This window comes from Oryx dammah, unplaced genomic scaffold (assembly GCF_014754425.2).
Source record: "Oryx dammah isolate SB20612 unplaced genomic scaffold, SCBI_Odam_1.1 HiC_scaffold_23, whole genome shotgun sequence".
In the NCBI taxonomy this organism is placed as follows: Eukaryota; Metazoa; Chordata; class Mammalia; order Artiodactyla; family Bovidae; genus Oryx; species Oryx dammah.
Genome location: NW_024070207.1, coordinates 99,008,122 through 99,030,231, shown reverse-complemented (window position 1 = coordinate 99,030,231; position 22,110 = coordinate 99,008,122). Strand labels below are relative to the sequence as shown.

At 38.6% G+C, this 22,110-nt stretch overlaps 1 protein-coding gene across 1 annotated transcript; it reads right to left on the bottom strand.

The window, feature by feature from the left end:
- Positions 1-16,644: 16,644 nt before the first annotated feature.
- Positions 16,645-17,776, bottom strand: LOC120882350 (pre-mRNA-splicing factor SPF27-like). Its single transcript, XM_040266328.1, has 2 exons — positions 17,333-17,776; positions 16,645-17,070 (listed from the first exon to the last, which is right to left on the bottom strand). The coding sequence occupies exons 1-2, from the start codon at positions 17,757-17,759 to the stop codon at positions 17,003-17,005; spliced, it is 495 nt and encodes a 164-aa protein (XP_040122262.1). The 5' UTR covers positions 17,760-17,776; the 3' UTR covers positions 16,645-17,002.
- Positions 17,777-22,110: the final 4,334 nt, after the last annotated feature.

The following is a 22,110-nucleotide window of genomic DNA, read 5'->3' as shown; positions in this document are numbered from 1 at the left end:
TACTCAAAGGTATGAGGACCTAACATTTATAAAAAGAACAAGAAAATACTAAACACAAAGTTACATGCATAAAATAAGATGGGTGTAAAAAAGAAGTCAGTTGAAATATGGAAACAAAAATATAAAAAATAGAAATAAAATTAATAGATAAGATAAACTCTAAACAGAACACCACTGAAAAGATTAATCCTGACTGATAGCACTTAACACTTCACCTACCACATAGTAAAAAAATATAAAAGAGATAAAATACATGCAAGAGCAGTTAATATTCCCACAAGTTCTATTGAGTTCTTTTACACTTAAACTTCACTAATGTCTTTGAAAACATGTCCTAGCATATAGACAATACAGGTACTGGCATGAAAAGAATATTTGATATTCGCTGAGAATTTTCTGACACTGAAGAGAGACAAAAGTATTCAAATTATCAGTGCACTTTGAGTAGCAAGCAGAATAGTAACAATAAAATAATAATAGCATAATGGATCCATAGAGAGGTACATAATAGAGCAACTTCAAGAAATGAAGAATAAAAGAAAAAATTTAAAAGCTAGAATAAAGAAAAATCAGTTTATCTAAACGGTAAAGGCAACTTGAGAGTATATTTCTCATTAACAGCAAGAGAGGACAGAAAAAAATGGAATAATAGTTTCAAAGTGCTGAGAGGAAAAATAATTATGAACTCAGAGTTCTACATCCAACAAAATGTAATTCAAAAGTAAGGGCAAAATGAAGATCTTTTTAGAAATAGAAAGACTGAATGATGTTGCCACAAGCAAACCTTTATAACATTGACTTTGGTTAGAAGGAGCACCTAAATAAATGCCATTTTTGTCTTACTGCAAATAAATTTAAGTAAGGTACTTACAGGAGATTAGATAGGTCTCAAAACTTTCCCCTAGTCTCCTTGTAATGCCCTATTAACTCTTTTCTTCCCAGGAGGAGAGAGGGTAGGGAGAATATTCCACATTGTCCAATCTGTTCAGGATCTATGCCTTGCTCTGGTGGGCTTAGTGGGGACAGGGCCCCTGACTGGAGTACCCTTACCTCAGGAGCAAGATCTAGATATTTCTCATACATTTCTTCTCAGTTTCTTCTCAGTTTACAACACTGCTTCTTCTTTTTGCTCACTGCTGTTTAACTGTCTGTTTTTCAGGGTGGTATTCACACCCCTTTTCTCTTTTTAAATATTTTGTACTAATATGTGAACCTTAAAGTCACCTGGAGAACTTGTTAAAATTTAATAGATTTTTAAATCTAGCCCCAAATAAACTGAATCAGGATGGAAAGAATGAACTGCATTTTTAACAATCAACTCAGATAATTCTGATGCATACTAGAGATTAAGAACCACCACTTTAAAACACTATTTATGTACTAAGTATTATCATGTATAATTTTGTTTTTGACTCATAACAATTTACCAATAAGTCACAAAATTTATGTCAGAATCAAAGCCATGTTCTAAGATCCACCTGCTAACTGGCTGTTTCAATATAAATGTCCCATATTTACCCATCTTCTGTCCAGTTTTTTTCACGTAGTCACTGAGCTAAGAATGTGAATTACCTTAAGCTCCCTTATTCCCGCTTAACATTTGTTCCCATGTTTTCTGTCAGTCCCCAACCCATCTATCCTGAGCTCCAACCATTGCTTTACTGGTTCCTAGACATGCCAGTCTTGAGAGTTTACAGTCTGTTCTGCACATGCTGCTGTTGCTGCTAAGTCACTTCAGTCATGTCTGACTCTGTGTGACCCCATAGACGGCAGCCCACCAGGCTCCCCCGTCCCTGGGATTCTCCAGGCAAGAACACTGGAGTGGGTTGCCGTTTCCTTCTCCAATGCATGAAAGTGAAAAGTGAAAGTCAAGTCGCTCAGTTGTGTCTGACTCTTAGCGACCCCATGGACCACAGTCCACCAGGCTCCTCCATCCATGGGATTTTCCAGGCAAGAGTACTGGAGTGGGCTGCCATTGCCTTCTCTGCTGTTCTGCACATAGAAGACTCCAAATCCAATAATATTCTTTTTAAAAATGACGTTTTTCTTGAAGTCTTTTCTCATTCCTCAGTCAGGTCCCCACCTCTGTGTTTCCACCCCAAGGTCTCAATCACAGCACTTTCCATATGATATGGAAATTACCTGCTTATCCCTGTCTCATACGAGTCAGGGAGCACTTGCACAAAAGGTCTGATCAGGGCTCTTTTTTTTTTTAATTTTTATTTTTTATATGTTTTAATATCTCAAGGTTCTGTAAAAACCCTAGCTTGGAGCAGTACTTAATATTTGTTTTGTTTTTAAAATAGATTCTGTAATCTTGCTCATAGGTATAAACATATGAGCAAGTTGATAGATACTTGACCAAAGTTCTAGTCAAGGCGATGATTTTTTCAGTAGTCATGTATGGATGTGAGAGTTGGACTATAAAGAAAGCTGAGCACCGAAGAATTGATGCTTTTGAACTGTGGTGTTAGAGAATACTCTTGAGAGTCCCTTAGGCTGTAAGGAGATCCAACCAGTCAGTCCTGAGTATTCATTGGAAGGACTGATGCTGAAGCTGAAACTCCAATACTTTGGCCACCTGATGTGAGAACTGACTCATTTAAAAAGACCCTGATGCTGGGAAAGATTGAAGGTGGGAGGAGAAGGAGACAACAGAGGATGAGATGGTTGGATGGCATCATCAACTCAACAGACATGAGTTTGAGTAAACTCCGGGAGTTGGCGATGGACAGGGAGGCCTGGTGTGCTACCATCCATGGGGTTGCAAAGAGTCAGACATGACTGAGCAGGTGAACTGAACTGAACTAAACTGACCAAAGTTCATATAATTTACAGTCAAATTCTAAATTAGCATATGTATTTTTTTTTAAGGATAGTATAAGTTTCATGTGGAACTTTCAGATTCCCAGAAAATTCTTATCTTCTTTTCTGCAGGAAATTCACATACCCAGGTCTCCTGCATTGCAGGCAGATGCTTTAACCTCCGAGCTACCAGGGAAGCCCAATGAACAAATTAGTGACCCTTAAATAAGAAACTCTAGGTAAAACCTTTTATTGCCTTTGAAGATTCCCTTTTTTAGTATGAAGCTACAAACATCAACACAGTACAGCGTGTTCCTTTTCCTCTACAGATCAGGAAGGAGTTTGCGGACCAGGATAGACCTTTTCCTGTTCACTCCCCCTACTCCCCGTGTAGCTGCTCTAGTCTCTGAATTGATTTGATGTCCTTTGATTTTAAGAGCCATTGATATTCACAAGTATTGGACAAATAGTGAGAAGTATACAAAGCAACAGTTTTCTGTCCCTGAATCATTTCCTAACACCAGTGGATACTTAAAATAAAACAAAGGACTGGTTATGCTTGAAAACTCTTTTAAGGTTTTACTGATTGAATGTTGCTCTGTAGTTTATCATGGGAACTAGGACCATAGCTATATAAAGAGAGACTTTATATAGCTTGTCACTTTCCATATATTGGTCATATTCACAATTCTTCTTTATAAAAAATATATTCACATTCTTCTTTATAAAGAATGTTTCTATAGGACATTTTAAAAAGTAAAACTGCCGAAAGGACATTGAAAATTCCTAATCTAATTCAAGTCCCTTGCAGTATTAAGAGTGAATAGTGAAGTCGCTCAGTCGTGTCTGACTCTTTGCGACCCCATAGACAGTAGGGGATTTTCCAGGCAAGAATACTGAAGTGGTTTGCCATTTCCTTCTCCAGGGGATCTTCCCAACTCAGGGATCAAACCCGGGTCTCCCGCATTGTAGGCAGACGCTTTAGCATCTGAGCCACCAGGGAAAGCCAACAGTATTAAAATAATCCACAAATGATGGGTGAGCAAAGAGCATTTAACACTATGACCTCGATTCTTTATGTCTTCTTGGCACCTGAGGATTAGGATATTTCTTGCTATCTGGCCACACTGAGGACAATTTCAGATATTCAGATAAATATGAAATTTCTAAACTAGGCAAACTATGAAGCCCAAATATCCTAAAACAAATAAAGACTGAGAGTTATTTGCTATATGGTCCTAATAATGAATTACTTCTCTGGTGGTTCAGATGGTAAAGCATCTGCCTATGATGCAGGAGACCTAGGTTCGATTCCTGGGTCGGGAAGATCCCCTGGAGAAGGAAATGGCAACCCACTCCAGTACTCTCACCTGGAAAATCCCATGGACGGAGGAGCCTGGTGGGCTACAGTCCATGGGGTCACAAAGAGTTGGACACAACTGAGCGACTTCCCTTCCCTAATAATAAATAGGGCTTCGGGAGATCATTTGCCAAAATTATTAAATAGAATGGCTTGCACTTCAGGTGCCTGCCATGGAGAGATGAATCCAGAATCATCTTCCAAGTCTCAGAGAAGTTCTTACATTTTTAAGATTGTGGTATTGATTTACTTCTCTCGCTTACTGCCAGATGCTACTTACATTGACATTGGCCAAATCTCCCCACATCAGTCATCTCAATGGACTCTTCTGGGACTCACAAATGACCCTTGCATGTTACCTTTTAGAAAACAGCAAAGAGGTAAAACATACAAAATATTTATATATAGTATATTGAATATATAGCAACAGCGTGTGACTGTTTATTCATCTTCTTCATGAATACCTTGAAAATCCTATGTACCCAAACCACTTTTACAATATAGACATCACAGCCAATTAACCTATCCTAATATCCCATGTTCTCCTCAATGCAACATGACTGAAAATTGATTGATCCTCTTGTGTCTATGTAATAATCACTCCCTAGTGTATTCATGGAAGGGTTCATTAGTGTACAATCAAAACTCAAAGACCACCACTGCTGACAAAACCAACCAGAATTAATTGCTCCTCCTCCTCCAGGCCAGTGCCTCGAGAGCCAGGAAAAGTCACTCAAGAGGTAGGTTCACAAGGTCTCACCAAGTTAAAAGCAAGGCTGGAGATAGCATAGAAAAAGAAAGAATTTCCCAAATGAAGATTCTGAAAGTCATGATTTGAATGACTAGGAGAGGATATTAAAGTCTCTTTGGGATTGATGAGGGCACTGGTGTACATCACAGAAGTGTGGGTCCAGAGAGGATATGTTTAGATTAGCAGAGATAATCATTTTCCACTTGCAGGAAGGACTGCAAGTTCATGGGCCAGGCCTTTGTTTCAGATGTCTCTGGGAACCAACACCATACCCTCTAAGTCATGCTGGGCACGTTATGACTGTAAAAAAAAAAATTTTTTTTTGAGTAAATGAATGCTTGCATACAGGTTATGCAGATGCCACAACTTTGTATCATCCTCAGAAATCTTTGCATCAATGAATGATCATTTACAAGTTGAGCATAGCGCTATGCTTTTCCATGTCTACACTTTATCTCCAGGAGATTTTCTACTTTGCTATGGGTCTTTGCATGGTTTATAACCGCTTCTTTGTCTTCAATTTATTTTCACACTCTGTTCTCCCTGGACACACATATAAATCCAGTACAAAAAGGCCTTTTAAATGAAAATGATGTCAAATACTGAGAGAATGTCCCCCGAGGGGATATCTTCTAGTCCACTGGATTAAGGCAGAATTTTGCTCTGGTTTTATCTGTCTCAATTCCCATCTTGTTTCTGTTTTTAGTCAAGAATGTTAAGCCTTCTTCATCTTTCTGTCACATGTTCCATATAGAAAACTAAATTAAATACCCACTATTAATCCTTTTCTCTCAGCAGTTTATCTATTGAAGAGTCATTTAAGCAATCCAATAAATACTTTTAGGGTACAGGGCTATGTACAGGTCTGACTGATACTCTGACTTAATAAGCACATTTGATACATCAGTAATTCTTAACTAGGTCTCTAATAATCATACCATCCCTGCATGTGATAAGAAATTAAGATACCTCTCTCTTCTTAATGCATCATCTCTCCTCCTAAAGAAGCATGGGTGTGTGACGAGTAAACCATGGTGTGGCGTAAAGGAACATCAAAACTGGGGAGTGATGTCAGAAGGAGAAATAAAATCAACAGTCAGGTCTAATATCAAGGTGTTACTTGGAAGAGGCTATACAGAGGACAGAATAGGTGAGGCCTGACAGTAACAAAAGCATCAGAGAATCCCAACAAGAGGGGCTATTTGCCTTCCTTGCACATGTGAGTGTGGGAATGGCTGGGAGTTGGGTGAAGGCAGTCGTTCTCAGAGAATTGCTTGAAACCCTGAGGTGGCGCTGTGGACTCATCTCATATTGTGATTGTAGACCAACCGAGGAAAAGCGAGGGCAGACAAAGAACCAAACTCGGTAGAGCATTGTCCTGAGCTGTATTATGAGGGGTGCTTTTGATAAACATATTTAAATCCATGATAATGTCTTCGAAACTGCTTTTACTGGTCCCAGATGTATGGTAGGTAGAAAAAGCACTGAACTACTAACAGGGAGACAGATTCCAGTACTGCCTCTCCTACTCACTTAGGGCTTTTGTTGCAAATGTTAAATTCATGTCAAATAAAAAGACAGTCAGTGGACACTTATAAGGAACAGCAGAGGTTAATGTGGTGGATAAAAGATGATTAAGTTCTTATCTTCTAAGGGCTCCAAAATAAAGTGAGGGAAACATTCAGATTCCCAAGTGATAATGAGGCATAGTGTGACAAGAACTACAATGGTATAAAGCACAGAGAGAAAGAACTCGGAAAGAAAAGAAGTTAATTCAGATGGAAAACATCTGACATCTAAAAAAAACTTTCTGCTGAAAGAAGAATTTGAGCAGAGTTTAGAAAGATGGAACATGTGTTGCTGGGCTGGTATGAGACTGACGTGTACTTTAAGCAGCAGCAACTGCACCAGCTAAGGTACCTAAGCCCTGGTTTTAAGGCAGATGAGGGATCAAGTGTGTAGAGATAAGACAGTGGATGAAATGGGGGTGGTGGGTGGGGAATTTTGTTAAATGCTTTGGATTTCAAGCTGAGGAAGATAACCTACACTGTAAATGATGAGAATTTCTGCGTAAGTTTGTGAATCCGACCGATGTAAAAAAGCAAAACAAAACTGTGAATGCATTGGAAAGTGACAAGCTACAGCAGCCTAGACATGCCATGATGTCTGACCAAGGCAGGTAGAGTGGCCCTAAGAAGAAAGAGATCATTACTCATGACACTAAAGAGGATGAACAAGATCTAGGGGGAAGAAAAGAGAAAAAAGAACTTTTTGAACCAAGTGTGCAACTTTTAAGTCACCTGTGGAGGGCTTGGTTCCATCTCTAGTCTCATGTTCCATCTAGTTCCATCTCAGGCTGGCTTGAAGAGGAGACTGAGGGACCGGCTTCCTGCTGGAATGCACTATGCAGTCATCAGGAAGTCCATTTAATAATGCTCTCATATATTCTTACCTGCCTCTTTCTCCAGCTCACCATCCCTGAGTCATGGAAGTCCCACCTCAATCCCTGGGTGCTGCAGGAGTGAAATGGGTTTCTCCAGCAGTGTGCCACAGAGTGGGGGAAGCTGGGCACCCTCTCACCCCCTCACCACCTCCTCCCCTCCCCCACCAAGAGAAGTCAAGGCAGGACAACTTCAATCATGCCAAGCCACCTTGGGAGAAGAGCCTATGTTGTCAATGTAACTCTTAACTTGTCTAATGCGTCCAAACTCTTGCAATGAAGTACTGGAATCTCTCTTGAGGAAATCAAGACTTCTACAAGGCTCTCTTGTAGTCCATAGCTCCAGATCTTTCTAGACCACAGCCAAGAGAGGCTCAAGCAGGTTTAGAGCTCCTGCTGGTGCCAGTACCTGTGTCAAGGTCTGTCTGCCTATTACCCAACTGCATGGGTGAATGACACTCCCCTCCAGTCTACTCCCCTATGATTCTGGATCTCACAACTCCCAAGAGGCACTTTTGTTTGTGGAGGGACATCCAGTTTTAGTTGTTAAAAGCAGGGAGAGGGACAACAAGCTGGATGTTTTATACCACCATGGATGCTGACATCACTCTACAGTTCCTATTTAAGAGTTTTTGCTGTGGCTTGACCTTGTGAAAGGATTTCAATCTAAAACATATGGGAGATGAATCCACCTGCCAGTGCAGGGAACATGGATTCAACCCCTGTTCGGGAAGATTCCACATGCGGGGATGGGCAGTCGAGCTCAGGAGCCACAACTACTGAGCCCACACTGTAGAGCCCATGCTCCACATGAGGAGCCACCACAATGAGAAGCCTGCATGCTCCAACAAAGAGTAGCAACTAGAGAAAGCCCTCGTGCAGCCAAAAATAAAAAAGATAAATTAGAAGGGAAAATCCAAACCGGAGATCTCATACAGGCACCCTCAGAAGAATGGACCTTACCTGAGAGACTAGCTTCTTGAAAATAAATGATTTACTGAAGGCAGACTTATCTCCTGACAGGTGAACCTCCGCCATGAATCTCTTGCCATCCTTAAGCCAATGAGCTTACAGCTTACTGAACTTCTTGTGTGGACTTCCTGCTTTGTGTGTTCCTTCCCCCCAGATATAGCCCACCCCAAACTCTCCACAGACTGGTTTGGAACTTGGAACATTGTGCCGTCTAGAATTGTGGTTCTTAGCTGTTCCCGAGTAAAGACAGGTTCAGGTAATTTGAGCTTGTCTTAGTTGTACCTCTTTATTTAGGTTGACAGTACCTTATATTCCCTTGAACAAGTAAATTTTTAAGCAGTGGTCACGTGATAAAATCAACCCTGAATATTCACTGGAAGGACTGATGCTGAAGCTCCAATAGTTTGGCCACCTGATGTGAAGAACTGACTCATGAGAAAAGACCCTGATGCTGGGAAAGATTAATGGCAGGAGGAGAAGGGGACATGAATTTGAGCAAGCTCTGGGAGATGGTGAAGGACAGGGAAGCCTGGCGAGCTGCAGTCCATGGGGTCGCAAAGAGTTGGACATGACTGAGCAACTGAACAACAACAACATGTGATGAAAGTAAAAGCAGATACAGTAAATCTCTGGATTTTTGTAGGAAATGCCAGAGAAAATGGAACATTCTTTTTATGCATTAATCATGATTTTATTTTCAGTATTTTATGATGTTTTGATATTTTCAAAATCTTGCTGGCTGGAGAGTGACCACCACCCCCCCACCCCCACTGTTAGCTGTTTCTTGGAGACAGCAAAACTCTCTAGCTAGGAGCATATCTTTCACACACAAAACAACCCTGAGTCTATAGCTTCAAACACCTCCTTATCTGATTCCCATGTACAAGCCTGTATTTCCTCTGCCTCATCCTGGGGTCAGCTACAGATAGCTAGAGACCACCCTATAGCCCATATCCTGCCATAATTATTCAAACTAATCAATTCTAAACAATTTTCTCTGCTCTAGCTTAGAGTTTTCTTTTGTTCCTGTCTTTGCCACCCAACTAAAACCTGGAGCTTCCTTTGTGGCCCTGCCTGGTGTGTAGTGACTCCTCTCTAGGATCTGTGAGTATGATCAACTTTTTTTCTTTCAAGCATGGTTCTCATTTCCTTCTGCAGCCACACTCACTTTTCCATACCTTATCCAACATTTGCATTCTTAGAATTCTTTACCCATCTACTTGAAGCTAAAAGGATGGAACAAGTGTAGTAAAATGCCCTATGAAGGAAGAAACTGGAGCTGCTAGGCAACCGTGTGTAATCTTGAAATGGAGCTTACACAGAGCAAGAGATGAAAAGAGACTCGATCCAAATGATTTTGTTTTTATTCTAAATCTAACCATGGCTGAAGCTGCTTCTTGAGTTTTTAGTAATATGAGCTAAAAATCCGCTTTGTTGTTTAATCCAGTCTGAGTTGCATTCTATTAGCAAGTGCATCACAAGCAAATCCACCTGAGGGAGTGCCGAATGTAATGGATACTAAATTATTAAATTAGATGAGCTGAGGCCATTAGGAAGTGATATTTTGCTTTGATATTTGGTAATTTTTTAAAATGTTAATGAGACAGTAGGTTAACATGTTACCTGTTTTGTTGGGCACTAAGACCATGCCAGCAGGGCTGCAGCATCTGAGGTTTGGAATTAGAAATTCAGGATGCACCTTGGAAAATGTTGCCTAGGTTTTTTTTTTTTTTCTTAAATTTATTTATCTTTGGCTGTGCTGGTTCTTTGTTGCTGCACGCAGGCTTTCCCTAGTTGAGGCAAGTGGGGGCTACTCTCTAGCTGTGGTTCGTGGGCATCTCATTAGACAGAGCACGAGCTCCAGGGCATGCATGCTTAGTGGTTATGACACGAGGGCTTAGTTGCTCCATGGCATGTGGGATCTTCCTGGACCAGGATTGAACAGGTGTCCCCTGAATTGACAGGTGGATTCCTAACTGCTGGACCACCAGGGAAGTCCCTGGGTTTTTTTGTTTTTGCTTTTCTTAAATCAATTTCACATGGTATATACAATAAATAGTCAAGCTTTAAATATATATGCATATACATATCAGTGTAAAACTTTAGTTGTCAGCTGTTTGAGTCCAAGACTATTCTCCTGGATATAGCTCACCAAAAATTATGTGAACAAACTCTAGATGAACAGAAACAAAATCACTCTCTGCTTCTCTGTTTCCAGTCTTTATTAATGGTACCAGCACTTTACAACTAATCTGGCTCAGAAATGTAGAGACAGGTTGACTGATTGATACCTCATTATATTGCATCTAATGACCTGTGAGATGAAAGCCCTATCTTTATTCAGGGTCTTTTTCTTACATTGATAATATCCTCATGTCATAGCCATATTAAAATTCCCTGATGTACAGTTGCTTTAATTGCTTTCTTGTTCAAACATCTTTTAATATCTCCCCACAGTCAATAACACCAAAAAATCAAATATGTACACTATAATATTCCAGTTGAACTTTTGTGTAATATGACTGCATTTGAGCTGAATTGCCTCCTACTATTCTTCCTTACATACACCTGAAGAGAATTATTCACAGTTTGACAGAATCATCCCAGACTTTCCCTGCTTCTGTGTATACTGTTGCTTCTGTCTTAAACGTGTCCCCTTTCATCAGTCTTTTATCACTCAATGTCTATTTCATGTTTTATCTCCTCTAGGAACCCTATTCCATTTCTAAATCAACTATTAATGTCAATTTGCACTTCTCCCAATGTTGGTTGTCACATATTGATTTTGTAATTAATGTTATTTTGTATTTTATTCCCCAAACTATTACATGGATACCTATAGGATAAGAACTACAGGAGCTATGTCTTTAAATATGCTTCCCAACTCCAAGTTAATTCTTTAGAATTTTAGTGGATTGTTTCCACAATATTTTATAAGCATATTAAAATAATATAGGCTCTTTACAATTTCATAAATAAGTTAGTACTGTAGCATACTCAGTTTAGTGTATGTGTGTGTGTGTGTTTATATGAATGTGTATCATAAACTGATTCTGAATGTCAGTTCCAAAAGTGAAACTACATATAGTGTTTTGAACAGTTGAAATATTACTACATGTATAATTAGTGAGTGTATAGTAAATGCAGTGTCAAACAAAATAAAATGATATACAGCAAACTTCAAAATTAGAGTACTCAAAGGAGGCTTCACTGATGAAGTGGAATCAGTAGGCTTTGGATAGGCAGAGAGGAAACTGGAGAAAATGTCAGGGAAAGGCATGAGCAAAAGTATACAGATGAAAATAAATGACGAGGGTGATTTTGAAAAGGAATAGACAACAGAGACCAAGTGTGAAGGAGGAGGTATGGTAAATAATCTTGATGAATAGCATGAGGTCAGGTTTTAGAGGTCTTTGAAAAATGGTAGATTTGGACTTGATGTGATAATAATTGGTTATGTTTGTAAAATAACTTCTAGTTTACAAGGCACAATAGATTTTTTCATTTAAACTTTAATTTGTGACAGGCATGCTGTATTATAGATGAGGAACTAGAACCAGAGCAGTTAAGAATCTGCTGAAAATCACGTAGCTAATAAAATGCAGGACACCTGACTTACTACTCAGTGTTCTTTTTGTGCCTGAGCCATTTGTTTCCTCTGCATTTTTAGGCAAAAGATAGGGAAAAAATGGTATTTTAGGAAATCTATTATGTCTATATTGTTGTTATTGTTCAGTCTCTGTGTCACGTCCAACTGTTTGAAACCCCATGGACTGCAGCTTGCCTGGCTTCCCTGTCCTTCACTGTCTCCTGGAATTTGCTCAAACTTGTGTGCATTGAGTCATTGATGCCATGCAACCATCTCACCCTCTGTCGCCCCCTTTTCCTCTTGCCCTCCATCTTTCCCAGCCTCAGGGTCTTTTCCATGCCTGTATTAGAGGTAACTGTGTTGGAAATATCCACTGTACAATAGAGAGTCTGAAGATACTTTATTTGTCTGAAAGAAAATAGAGATTAATGGAGCAGGAGAAAGACAGCAGAAGACAGTAGAAAAGAAAGAAATTGTGTGAATGAGATGTTTGTGTTGAGTATCCTTTGGAAACAAGAAACAGTTTCTTGTGATGGCTACCTCAATGATGATAGCAAAAAATGTGATATTCCTCTGCATATCACAGTCAGCATGTGTAGCTACATTTTCTTTCTAGAACAGTGATTAATAGAAAAAGAATAAACCCTTCACTGTTAAGAAATCAGATATCAACACTTAGGAGAGGGAGGCATTACAGAAAATCGTTGTCAGATATCAATGTGAATTCAGTGCAGCATTGGTAGAAGAAAATAAAGGAAAATATTCCTGAAAGGCTTATGAGACTTTTGCTAGGGTAGAATGTATTTCTCTGTTTTGGAAAAGACAAGTGAAATCTTCCATGAAACACTGAATCAAATGAGCAGATGAAATATGAAGAGAGGACAAAAGAGGGAGAGGGTACTCTGGGGAACACAGATGAGTCAAGTTTCGCCTGGCAATAACATTGCTAACAGTGATAATAAACAGAATGTGTCAGGGGACTGAAATGCCAGCCCAATATTGTCAGTCCCCACCAGAGTGTTATAAAATGGATTAACTAAATTAAACAAGCTTTGGGCTTAACAGCTGGCTCAGTGGTAAAGAATCCGCCTGCCAATGCAGGAGACAGGAAACTGGTTCGATCCCTGGTCTGGAAGATCCCTTGGAGAAGGAAATGGCAACCTACTTCAGTATTCTTGCCTGGAGAATCCCATGGACACAGGAGCCTGGTGGGTTACAGTCTGTGGGGTTGCAGAAGAGTCAGGCATGACTAAGCAAGTGAGCAGCAGCAGCAATTTGTTTGTTTGTTTGTTTGTTTACTTGTTAGTATTTTTAAAAATTGTAATTAAAATATATGTTTAAAGAATAAAATCAATGAGTATTAAAGTGATTATATAGAATAAGGAAATTAGAGGTGCTATTACAAGCCAATTTTTTAAGGAAGAAGGAACATAACAATAAGGGTACACTGTGTGTTGTTTTCAGGTCAATAATTTTATTTTCTAATTTCTTATTTAAAGGGTGGGAACTGCATAAAATACCAGTAGCTGAAATTTTCTGAGGCCATTTTCAAAAGTTACAGCAATAATAAAGTCATTTCTGGTACATTTTGATTGATAGATATAAGAAGAGTTATTTGGAAAAATTGCCAGGTAATTTTGAGATCCTGTTCTTAAAAGCAGAAACCTTGACCTGAAATTCTATGAATTAACTACTTTTCAGCTGCTATGCACCAAGTTACTATGCATATAAAGCATATTGCAAAATCAGTTTCACTGAAAATCAATCCAATTTATCAATAGTTTTTCTTTATTGATTATTTTGACTGATAATGACTAGAAACAGTGTTAGTATGTGCTAGTATAAAGAAAGATGGTATGCATTATTTGATACAAAAACATCAAAAAACATCAATAACTATAATCTCTGAATGAGTTCATGTACTTTCCCCTCCCTCTGGTTCCTGCTGCTGCTGCTGCTGCTGCTAAGTCACTTCAGTTCCTGAAGTGTATGCTATGATAATCAGTGACATGGTTATAGCTTTTTTATCCTTGATGCCAGTCACTGATAATTTAAAAAGGCAGACCCTAAAAAATGACGAATCACTGATCTGGGACCTGGGATTTTCACTGTCTCAAGATAAATAGTATATAATAGGGCTACTAAAAATTTGTTATTTTGAGGAGTAATCTCTGATCCATCTTTCAGAAATCACTATTAGCATGTAAAGATAAATGGAGGATACAGCTTCTAACCTAATATAAAGTTTTCTGATGGGAAAAGATGAATACATTCAGAGTTACTGACATAAAACCAGTAGTAACTTATGTCTCAGCAGTATAGATGTGAAGTACATTGCTGCGTGCACTCAGATACCAAGTCAACGAATGATTTAGTGTCCCAGCTGCTGAAAACGCTGTGGAAGGAATGTCTTTGGCTATCAGTCCCTTAAGGAATTGCCTCAACTGCAGAGAACAAATGACCTCCTCTAAGGTTACACCCCTTTCCAGATTGATCTACATCAAATATGAAGTCAATATAAGGGTGTAAATTCCTGGCCATATCAGCCCTTCTCCAAATACTCTATAGGCATAGTCTAGCAGCAGAGATCCTCATGAGGTTGCTCAAAGTTGTCTTGGGGACCGAGTTGCAGCCTGAGTTCTTCCTCTATCCAGTCCTGCTTCCCTCCCTCTCCTTATGCATGCCAAGTCTAAGGGTACTCCTTACTAACGTCCTGCACGGTTAACACCATCTCAGTATCTGTTTTCCACAGGACTCAACTCACAGCAATTGTCATAAAAAAATCAGCCATATCTTCCTCAAGAGATAGCTAATTACCTTAATACATCAAGCACAAATTGAAATGCATTTTTCTTCTATATATGAGAACAAATTTATATGATTAAAAGTTTAAACCCAGGGTTATTTTGAGAGTATGATTCACTGAAAGCTTTGAGATGAAAGAATAATCTGGCACTCTAGTTGATTCATAATTTGAGCAAGTATTTGGATATGCTGAGCTATCATTTGTTGGAATGTATTTATTTTGTTATGTGTTGAGAACTGCTACCCTGATAAGAGTTATAATAGTAATTGGCTTTATCCAGAAATCACAGCCTTAAAATCTCTTATGTATTAGTTCTCTATTGCTGTGTAACAAATTACCATAATTTTACCAGTTTAACACAAAATACATATTTTTTTTCCAAAATATGTATTGTCTCACAGCTTATGTAGGTTAGGGGTGCAAATATATTTTAACTGGGTCCTCTGCTCAGGATTTCACAAGACTGAAATTAAGATGCTATCTGGGATGCAATGTTATCTGGAAATGTGACTCGGGAGGAATCTATCTCCAAACTTATTCAGGCTATTGGCAAATTCAGTTCTATGTGGTTGGAGGCCAGAGTCCCTATTTTCTTGCTGATCCTCAGCTGAGGACCATGCTCAGCTAATAGAGATCACCCTCAGGTCTTTTCCGTATGGGCATCTCCTCAGTCTGTTCCCAATATGGTATTTTCTTATTTAAAACCAGCAGAAGAATCTCATTTTGAATCTCTCCTGTTGTGAATTCCTCTCTTGAAGGAAGACCTGGATCTTCTTTTGAATGGCTCTCTGATTAAGTCATGCTCAACCAGGATAGCCTCACTTTTGATTAATTTAAAGACAGTTTATTAGCAGCCTTGGTTACATCTGCAAAACTGCTTCCCTTTTGTTATACCAAGTAACCTAATCAAGGAGAGAAATCTCATCATATTTATAAGTCCTGCACACACACTTGGGCTTCCCTGGTGGCTCAGACAGTAAAGAAGCTGCTTGAAATGCAGGAAACCTGGGTTTGATCCCTGGGTCAGGAGGAGGGAATGGCAACCCACTCTAGTATTCTTGCCTGGAGAATGGACAGGGGACCCTGGTGGGCTGAAGTCCACGGGGTCACAAAGAGTTGGACACACTGACTGACTAACACACACACACACTCAAGTGCAAGGGATTATAGAGAGCTTATGTTCCTAGTGGATGAGGGGGAATTTCAATTTCAGAGTCCATATTAGAATTCTGCCTACCACAAATTGGTTTTATGTTTGTAAACAGTATATCTTCTTGTTTCAACTCATGCTTTAAAGCGTTGCAAGATACTTGACATACATTTTATCTGGTCTGTGTGTGTGTGAATTATCCAAAATTAGAAGAAAAAAGCTGTGTTTATGTTTTGGGGGTGGGGTGATTAATGTCCTTTGAATAGGAGTCACAGGTCCACCTAAAGTTTATTTACAGAGTGAACTTTGACTCACTGTTTGCTATTGATTAAGGTTCCCAGACATGATTATGTTACATATCAAATTATAGATTTTGTTTTGGTATGTGTTCAAATAATTGGTAGAAAAGATAACCCCCAAATTAGAGTTTATAGCCCTTTAAGTTAGTGACTGGAGAAGGCAATGGCACCCCACTCCAGTACTCTTGCCTGGAAAATCCCATGGATGGAGGAGCCTGGTGGACTGCAGTCCATGGGGTTGCTGAGGGTCGGACTCGACTGAGCAACTTCACTTTCACTTTTCACTTTCATGCATTGGAGAAGGAAATGGCAACCCACTCCAGTGTTCTTGCCTGGAGAATCCCAGGGACGGGGGAGCCTGGTGGGCTGCCATCTATGGGGTCGCACAGAGTCGGACACGACTGAAGTGACTTAGCAGCAGTAGCAGCAGCAAGTTAGTGACTAATTGTGTATGTTTTTTTTTTATTTTTTTATGTTTAAGTTTTTTATTTTGCTAAAATGTACAAATAGAATACAACTACCCACATTTTATGGTTTCTAAACATATAACCTCTGATGGTTTCCAAAACATGCTGATGTTCCTTATAGTTAAGATCTTCTGTGAAAGCCCAGCATACCTTCCTCTCTACCCACCAAGCCAGTCTATTTCAGAAGTCTTTCCGTATGTTTTCTTTGTTTGCCTCTCCGTGTTGCTGCTTCATTTGAAAGAGCTCATTTTCTAATTGTACAATAGTCCTTTCAATCTCATAATTCTTACTGATCAGGGATACCCAGGTTGACTCCATTTCTCTTAATTTAGATCCAGCTGTGAGTTGCATGTTCTTTCGTTGTCAGTTTAAGTCTTGAATATGTTTCCTTAACTTCTGAAGCTCTTTCTGTGCGTGCTCAATCATATGAACTGCTGCTAAGTCACTTCAGTCGTGTCCGACTCTGTGCGACCCCATAGATGGCAGCCCAACAGGCTCCCCAGTCCCTGGGATTCTCCAGGCAAGAACACTGGAGTGGGTTGCCATTTCCTTCTCCAATGCATGAAAGTGAAAAGTGAAAGTGAAGTCGCTCAGTCGTGTCCGACCGTTCGCGACCCCATGGACTGCAGCCTACCAGGCTCCCCCGTCCATGGGATTTTCCAGGCAAGAGTACTGGAGTGGGGTGCCATTTAACTAGATTTTCGTTATACACTTTCCAGGCATTGCATCCATGCTGGGACATTAGTTCCAGATTCTCAATTCGAACTGCCTGATGCCCTAACTGCGCCATAGAATTGTTTACGCACTCTTGCCATGCAGTGATGTCATTTTTCTGACCAGAGGAAGGGGCTGGAAGTTCGTATCGTTTCATACTGAGCAATTCAATTGGTTGTTGAGCAGCCAATCTTTCAAATTCATTTCTCATTATGTCTGTCTCAAAAGCAGAATAATCCGGGGCCATCAGGTAACTTAGATAGTTCTTCGTAGGTCGGTATCTGCGAGTTTCCTCCTCCACCAACGCTGCAGCCGCTTCACAAACACCAGGCGCTTCGTAACCCTGATCAAAATACAGCAGTGCATCCAGCACAACCTCCCCGGCCACCAAACCAATGCCTGCCATCCTTAGGTTCACTGGAGTTTTCTAAGTCTCTAATTGTGTGTGTTATATAGCTATATTATGGATCCCTTTATTATTCCTACATAGCTCCTCAATTTCTCTCTTAAATGAGTCTCAGTTTTGTAGTGGTTTCCTCATTACCAAATTACTTAAATCTTTGACCTCATATGTTTACCTGAAGATCATCAAAATTACAAGATTTATTTATATAACCCAGCTATTCACCTGAGACTTGGATATTTTTTGGACTCTTTCTGCTAAAGTCAACCTAAGTTTGAACATCATCAATAGTGGACATTTTTCCATTTCCTCATGCTTCCTTTCAATTTTAAGTTGACACAGAGTCCTTCCTAGAATGAGGGATGATTTTAAAATAAGATGGATTGATGAATAAATGAATGTGGTAAACAACCATGGTGAATGTTAATTACAGAATAAGTGATAGGTGTATGTATAGTCTCTGTATAATTATTTCAGTTTTTCCACTTGCTTGAAACAGTAATGTAGAAAAAATTTTAATATGGACCCAAATTCAGATTTCTTATAGTATATAAGTTTCTTTACAAAAATGACAACTATTCCTTACTAAAATTACAGTAGTGAAAGTCTTAGGACACAGTAAAAATATACAGTTTAAAAAACAATATTTTCAAAGAATCATATATCAGTTTTACCTAATATTAGCCATAGGATTTGTATACTACTTCTTGATATAAATTTTCATTTATCACACAGTGTAAAGATTTTTGCTTCAAAAGGAGGGGGGAGGGCAACAAAAGATTAGTTAAATTCAGTGACATAACTGTGGTTACCAATCCAGCTTGTAGAATTTGTTTTATTCAGTCATATAAGGCAAGTCATACGGTACTGTGATTTTTATTCAAAGTTCTGTTAAGAGTAAGTTTATGGGAAAATATACCATGACTCAGTACATACTCAAAGAGAAGTTAAGACAGCCCAACCCATGGGTGGTTAACTGTAGCATTCATACTTTTTCCTGAAGTATTTATAGCCTTTTTAAAAATCCCTCAGAGGAGAAAGCTAAATGAAAATAGAAAATTGCTTCCTGCCACTCACTCTGTTGTAATTGTATGAGTAATTTGAAAGTTATTACTGTTGTTCAGCTCTAATCCCATTAGAGGCAAACATATTACTTAACAGTTTCAGCCAAACGTTATTTTTAATGACAACAACCATTAGAACCTATATAGATTTTTATAGCATTTGCCTTTAAGTAAGTGTATAAATCCTAAAGAAGCTATCATATTCAATGTACTATGTTAACTATTTTGATCAACCTGTGAGATATGAAGACAGTTTACTGATGGTTCTTATTTTCATATTTTGCCATCTCTAGGAATCAGTGAGGCAGAAAGCCATGGAGTAGCAAAATGTATTAGCCAAGCATGAAGAAAATCTCTCCCTTTTCCTGTATCATCACTTTTAGACTTTGATGTGGTGGTGATGTTATTACTGATGGTATCCTTGGACACAGGCAGGAGAAAGTAGTCTCAAAGCTATATACACATAAAAATAACTAAATTTTTTAAAGCTGTGCAAATGTTAAGAATAGCTATGATTCTCAAAAATTTATGTGTATCTTAGCACTACTAATATCAAGCTAAAAGCACCTTCATTTTACATTAGGTAGTCAACACTTCATATGTGAATTAATAGCTCATGAATTTTAGCCTTCATTTTTTTTTTTTTTTTGAATGGCAAGATAGCAAATAGAGTAAATCCACTGTGGTAATGTTCAGCCACAACAGTTTAAGGAAATAAAAATTAGGAAACTAAGGATGAAATGAGGTTACTGGTTAGCTGTTGAGTTGATGGGGACCAGAATTGCATTTGATCAAAACCTAGTCTAGCTTAATAATGCATGGTTTAAAAAATCACATTTTACTGTTAGTTATTCTTCTCTGAATGGTTACTTAGACACTTGATTATGAATAATAAATATGAGGGCAAGTGTAGTTCAAGTACACTTGGAAAAGTATGCTCAGTAACACTGTCAGACCAATAACCAATAACCAAAAATTCTGAAAAAGATTGTGCAGATCCTGCTGTAGGCCCAGAACTATGCAGTCGTAAGACAGGCAAAAAATCTTTAAAGACTCTGCCTTCCTGAAGCTTGTCACCTGGTTGAAAGAAATTGGAAGTGATCATTCTTAAGACACTTTGTTGATACAGCTGCAGTAGAATTTGTTTGATTTTTTCAAAATAGCCCCTTAATTAAGTGAACTCTTAAACACACTGTTGTTTAGTCGCTAAGTCATGTCTGACTCTTTGTGACCCTATGGACTGTAGCCCGCCAGGCTCCTCTGTCCATGGGATTTCCCAGGCAAGAATACTGGAGTGGGTTGCCATTTTCTTCTCCAGGGGATCTCCTGGACCCAGGGATTGAACCCGCATCTTCTGCATTGGCTGTAGATTCTTTACTGCTGAGCCACCAGCATGATATGAATAATAAAGTTTCTGTTTTTCAATTACTTTGAAATTTTTTGTTTTCTGTTATTTAAATAAAACTATAATATTTTCTATAAGGTTGATTCTATGATTTAATAATTCACTAGAACAAGTAGATGTCAGAATAAGGAGGCAAGGAGAGCTCTGAAGCAACCTTTAAAAATACACATTCATATTACTTGCATGGTATTTGTGAAGCTATAACACTAGTTGGATCTACCAGACATTCTAACACTTGATCTTAGGTTGATAAATATCCTGTATATTTTAATAAACTGTGAATTAACAGTCTTATAAGCCTCAGTTAAAACCCTTGCTCTGCCACTTGCAAGCTATCTGATCAGGAAAAAACTGCTCTATGTCTTTGAGCTAACTCTTTCCCTCAGGGCAAATCACATCTATTTTTCAGGGTGAATAAATAAGGAAATATGTCTGTCATAGAGCAATTCAAGTATTCATTATATGGTAGTTCTTTTCCTTACACCTGCTTCATCAGAAGTAGGTTTAAAAGACATTTAATTTTTTCCAACAGTATAGCAGTGTAGATACTCTGGAAAAAGAAAAAAAAAAGAAAATTGTTATCTAAGCATCTAGCAACACTTGGTTTAAAAAAAGTATAACAAATGCAGAGATGAACATTTTAAATAAAAGAGATTTAAAGAATCTCATAGGATATGTCAGAAATAAACACACAAATGAATGTTAGAAAAAAACAGTTGTAAACTGGGACAAATGCTAAGGCTATCTTGGGGGCTATTTGCTGGACCAGATTTTAACAGCCGTTTCGGTACAGAAGCAAGTCTCCACACAATGAGGAATCAAAGCTAAAGCTCTAATATAAAGCCGCCAAGGGCCTTGAAGGGCTATACCCTCAGTGAATGGGTAGACTAGGTACAATCTATATGCCAGGAAACTGTGATTAGGAAATTGAGAATTTATAACTGGCATGCAAATCCTTACACTGTGCAATGTACAATATAACTAGTTTTGTCCTCAAACTAAGGTAGTACCATAGATTTAACTCAGGTTAATGATGTTGAAAGCAAATTCTTTCTAATAGAACACACCATCAAACAAGGTCATGCAGTTTTCCCACAGCTAGAATCCCACTAAACATCAGATCACAAACAAAAACTATAAACTCATGATAAAATAAGCCATAAGCATGGAAGTTATAAAATGTTTCAAGGGCTACAAGTAATTGAATATAGACAGAATTTAAGATATGGCATAGAAGTCACCAAGTCATAAGCTGGGGATATGGAATTATGTTTATTTTTGTCATAAACAGGGCATGAACAAAGCTCAGAGGAGATAAACAGGATGTTCAGTTTTGCCAAAAATAAAAGGTATAATGTGTGTTAGTTATCATCAACATCACCCTGCTAGTGTTCTGTAAGATAATGGGTATTGGGATGCATTGTGAAATCTTGGCTGTGTCAAACACCAATTCTGTGGCCTTAGGAGAGCTACTCTTACTATCTGTGTCATCATTTCCTCACTTGTATAATGAGGATATTAGCAATAGCTGAGATTAATGTTTTTATGAGAAAAGAATGAGATTATTAAAGTACACAATTAACTTCAAATATCCAACAGGGATATTTAAGTGTATTCACATTGTTCAAGTATGCATTCAAACCATTTTACTCTGTGGTAAATAATGTAAGCTAAAACAAGATTGATATGACCTTGTATGTGAATTTTAGGAGACTGGAACCAATCTGAAATGTTAGGGGATGGGGGATTTTCATTCTTTGCTATTTCTCATACAGACTTTTTAGAATTGACAGCAAAATTCAATGGAAGATATAGAAACTTCCCATATATCCCCTGCCCCCTACACATGCACAACACCCCCCCCCCGCATTAACATTCTGTATCA

Bases quoted from the DNA above. Each gene is read 5' to 3' on its own strand.
- LOC120882350 (XM_040266328.1), bottom strand. From the start codon at position 17,759: ATGGCAGGCATTGGTTTGGTGGCCGGGGAGGTTGTGCTGGATGCACTG. The intron at 17,071-17,332 runs TTAAATGGCACC...ACTTAGCAGCAG, and splicing joins AGTGTATAACGAAAATCTAG to TTCATATGATTGAGCACGCA.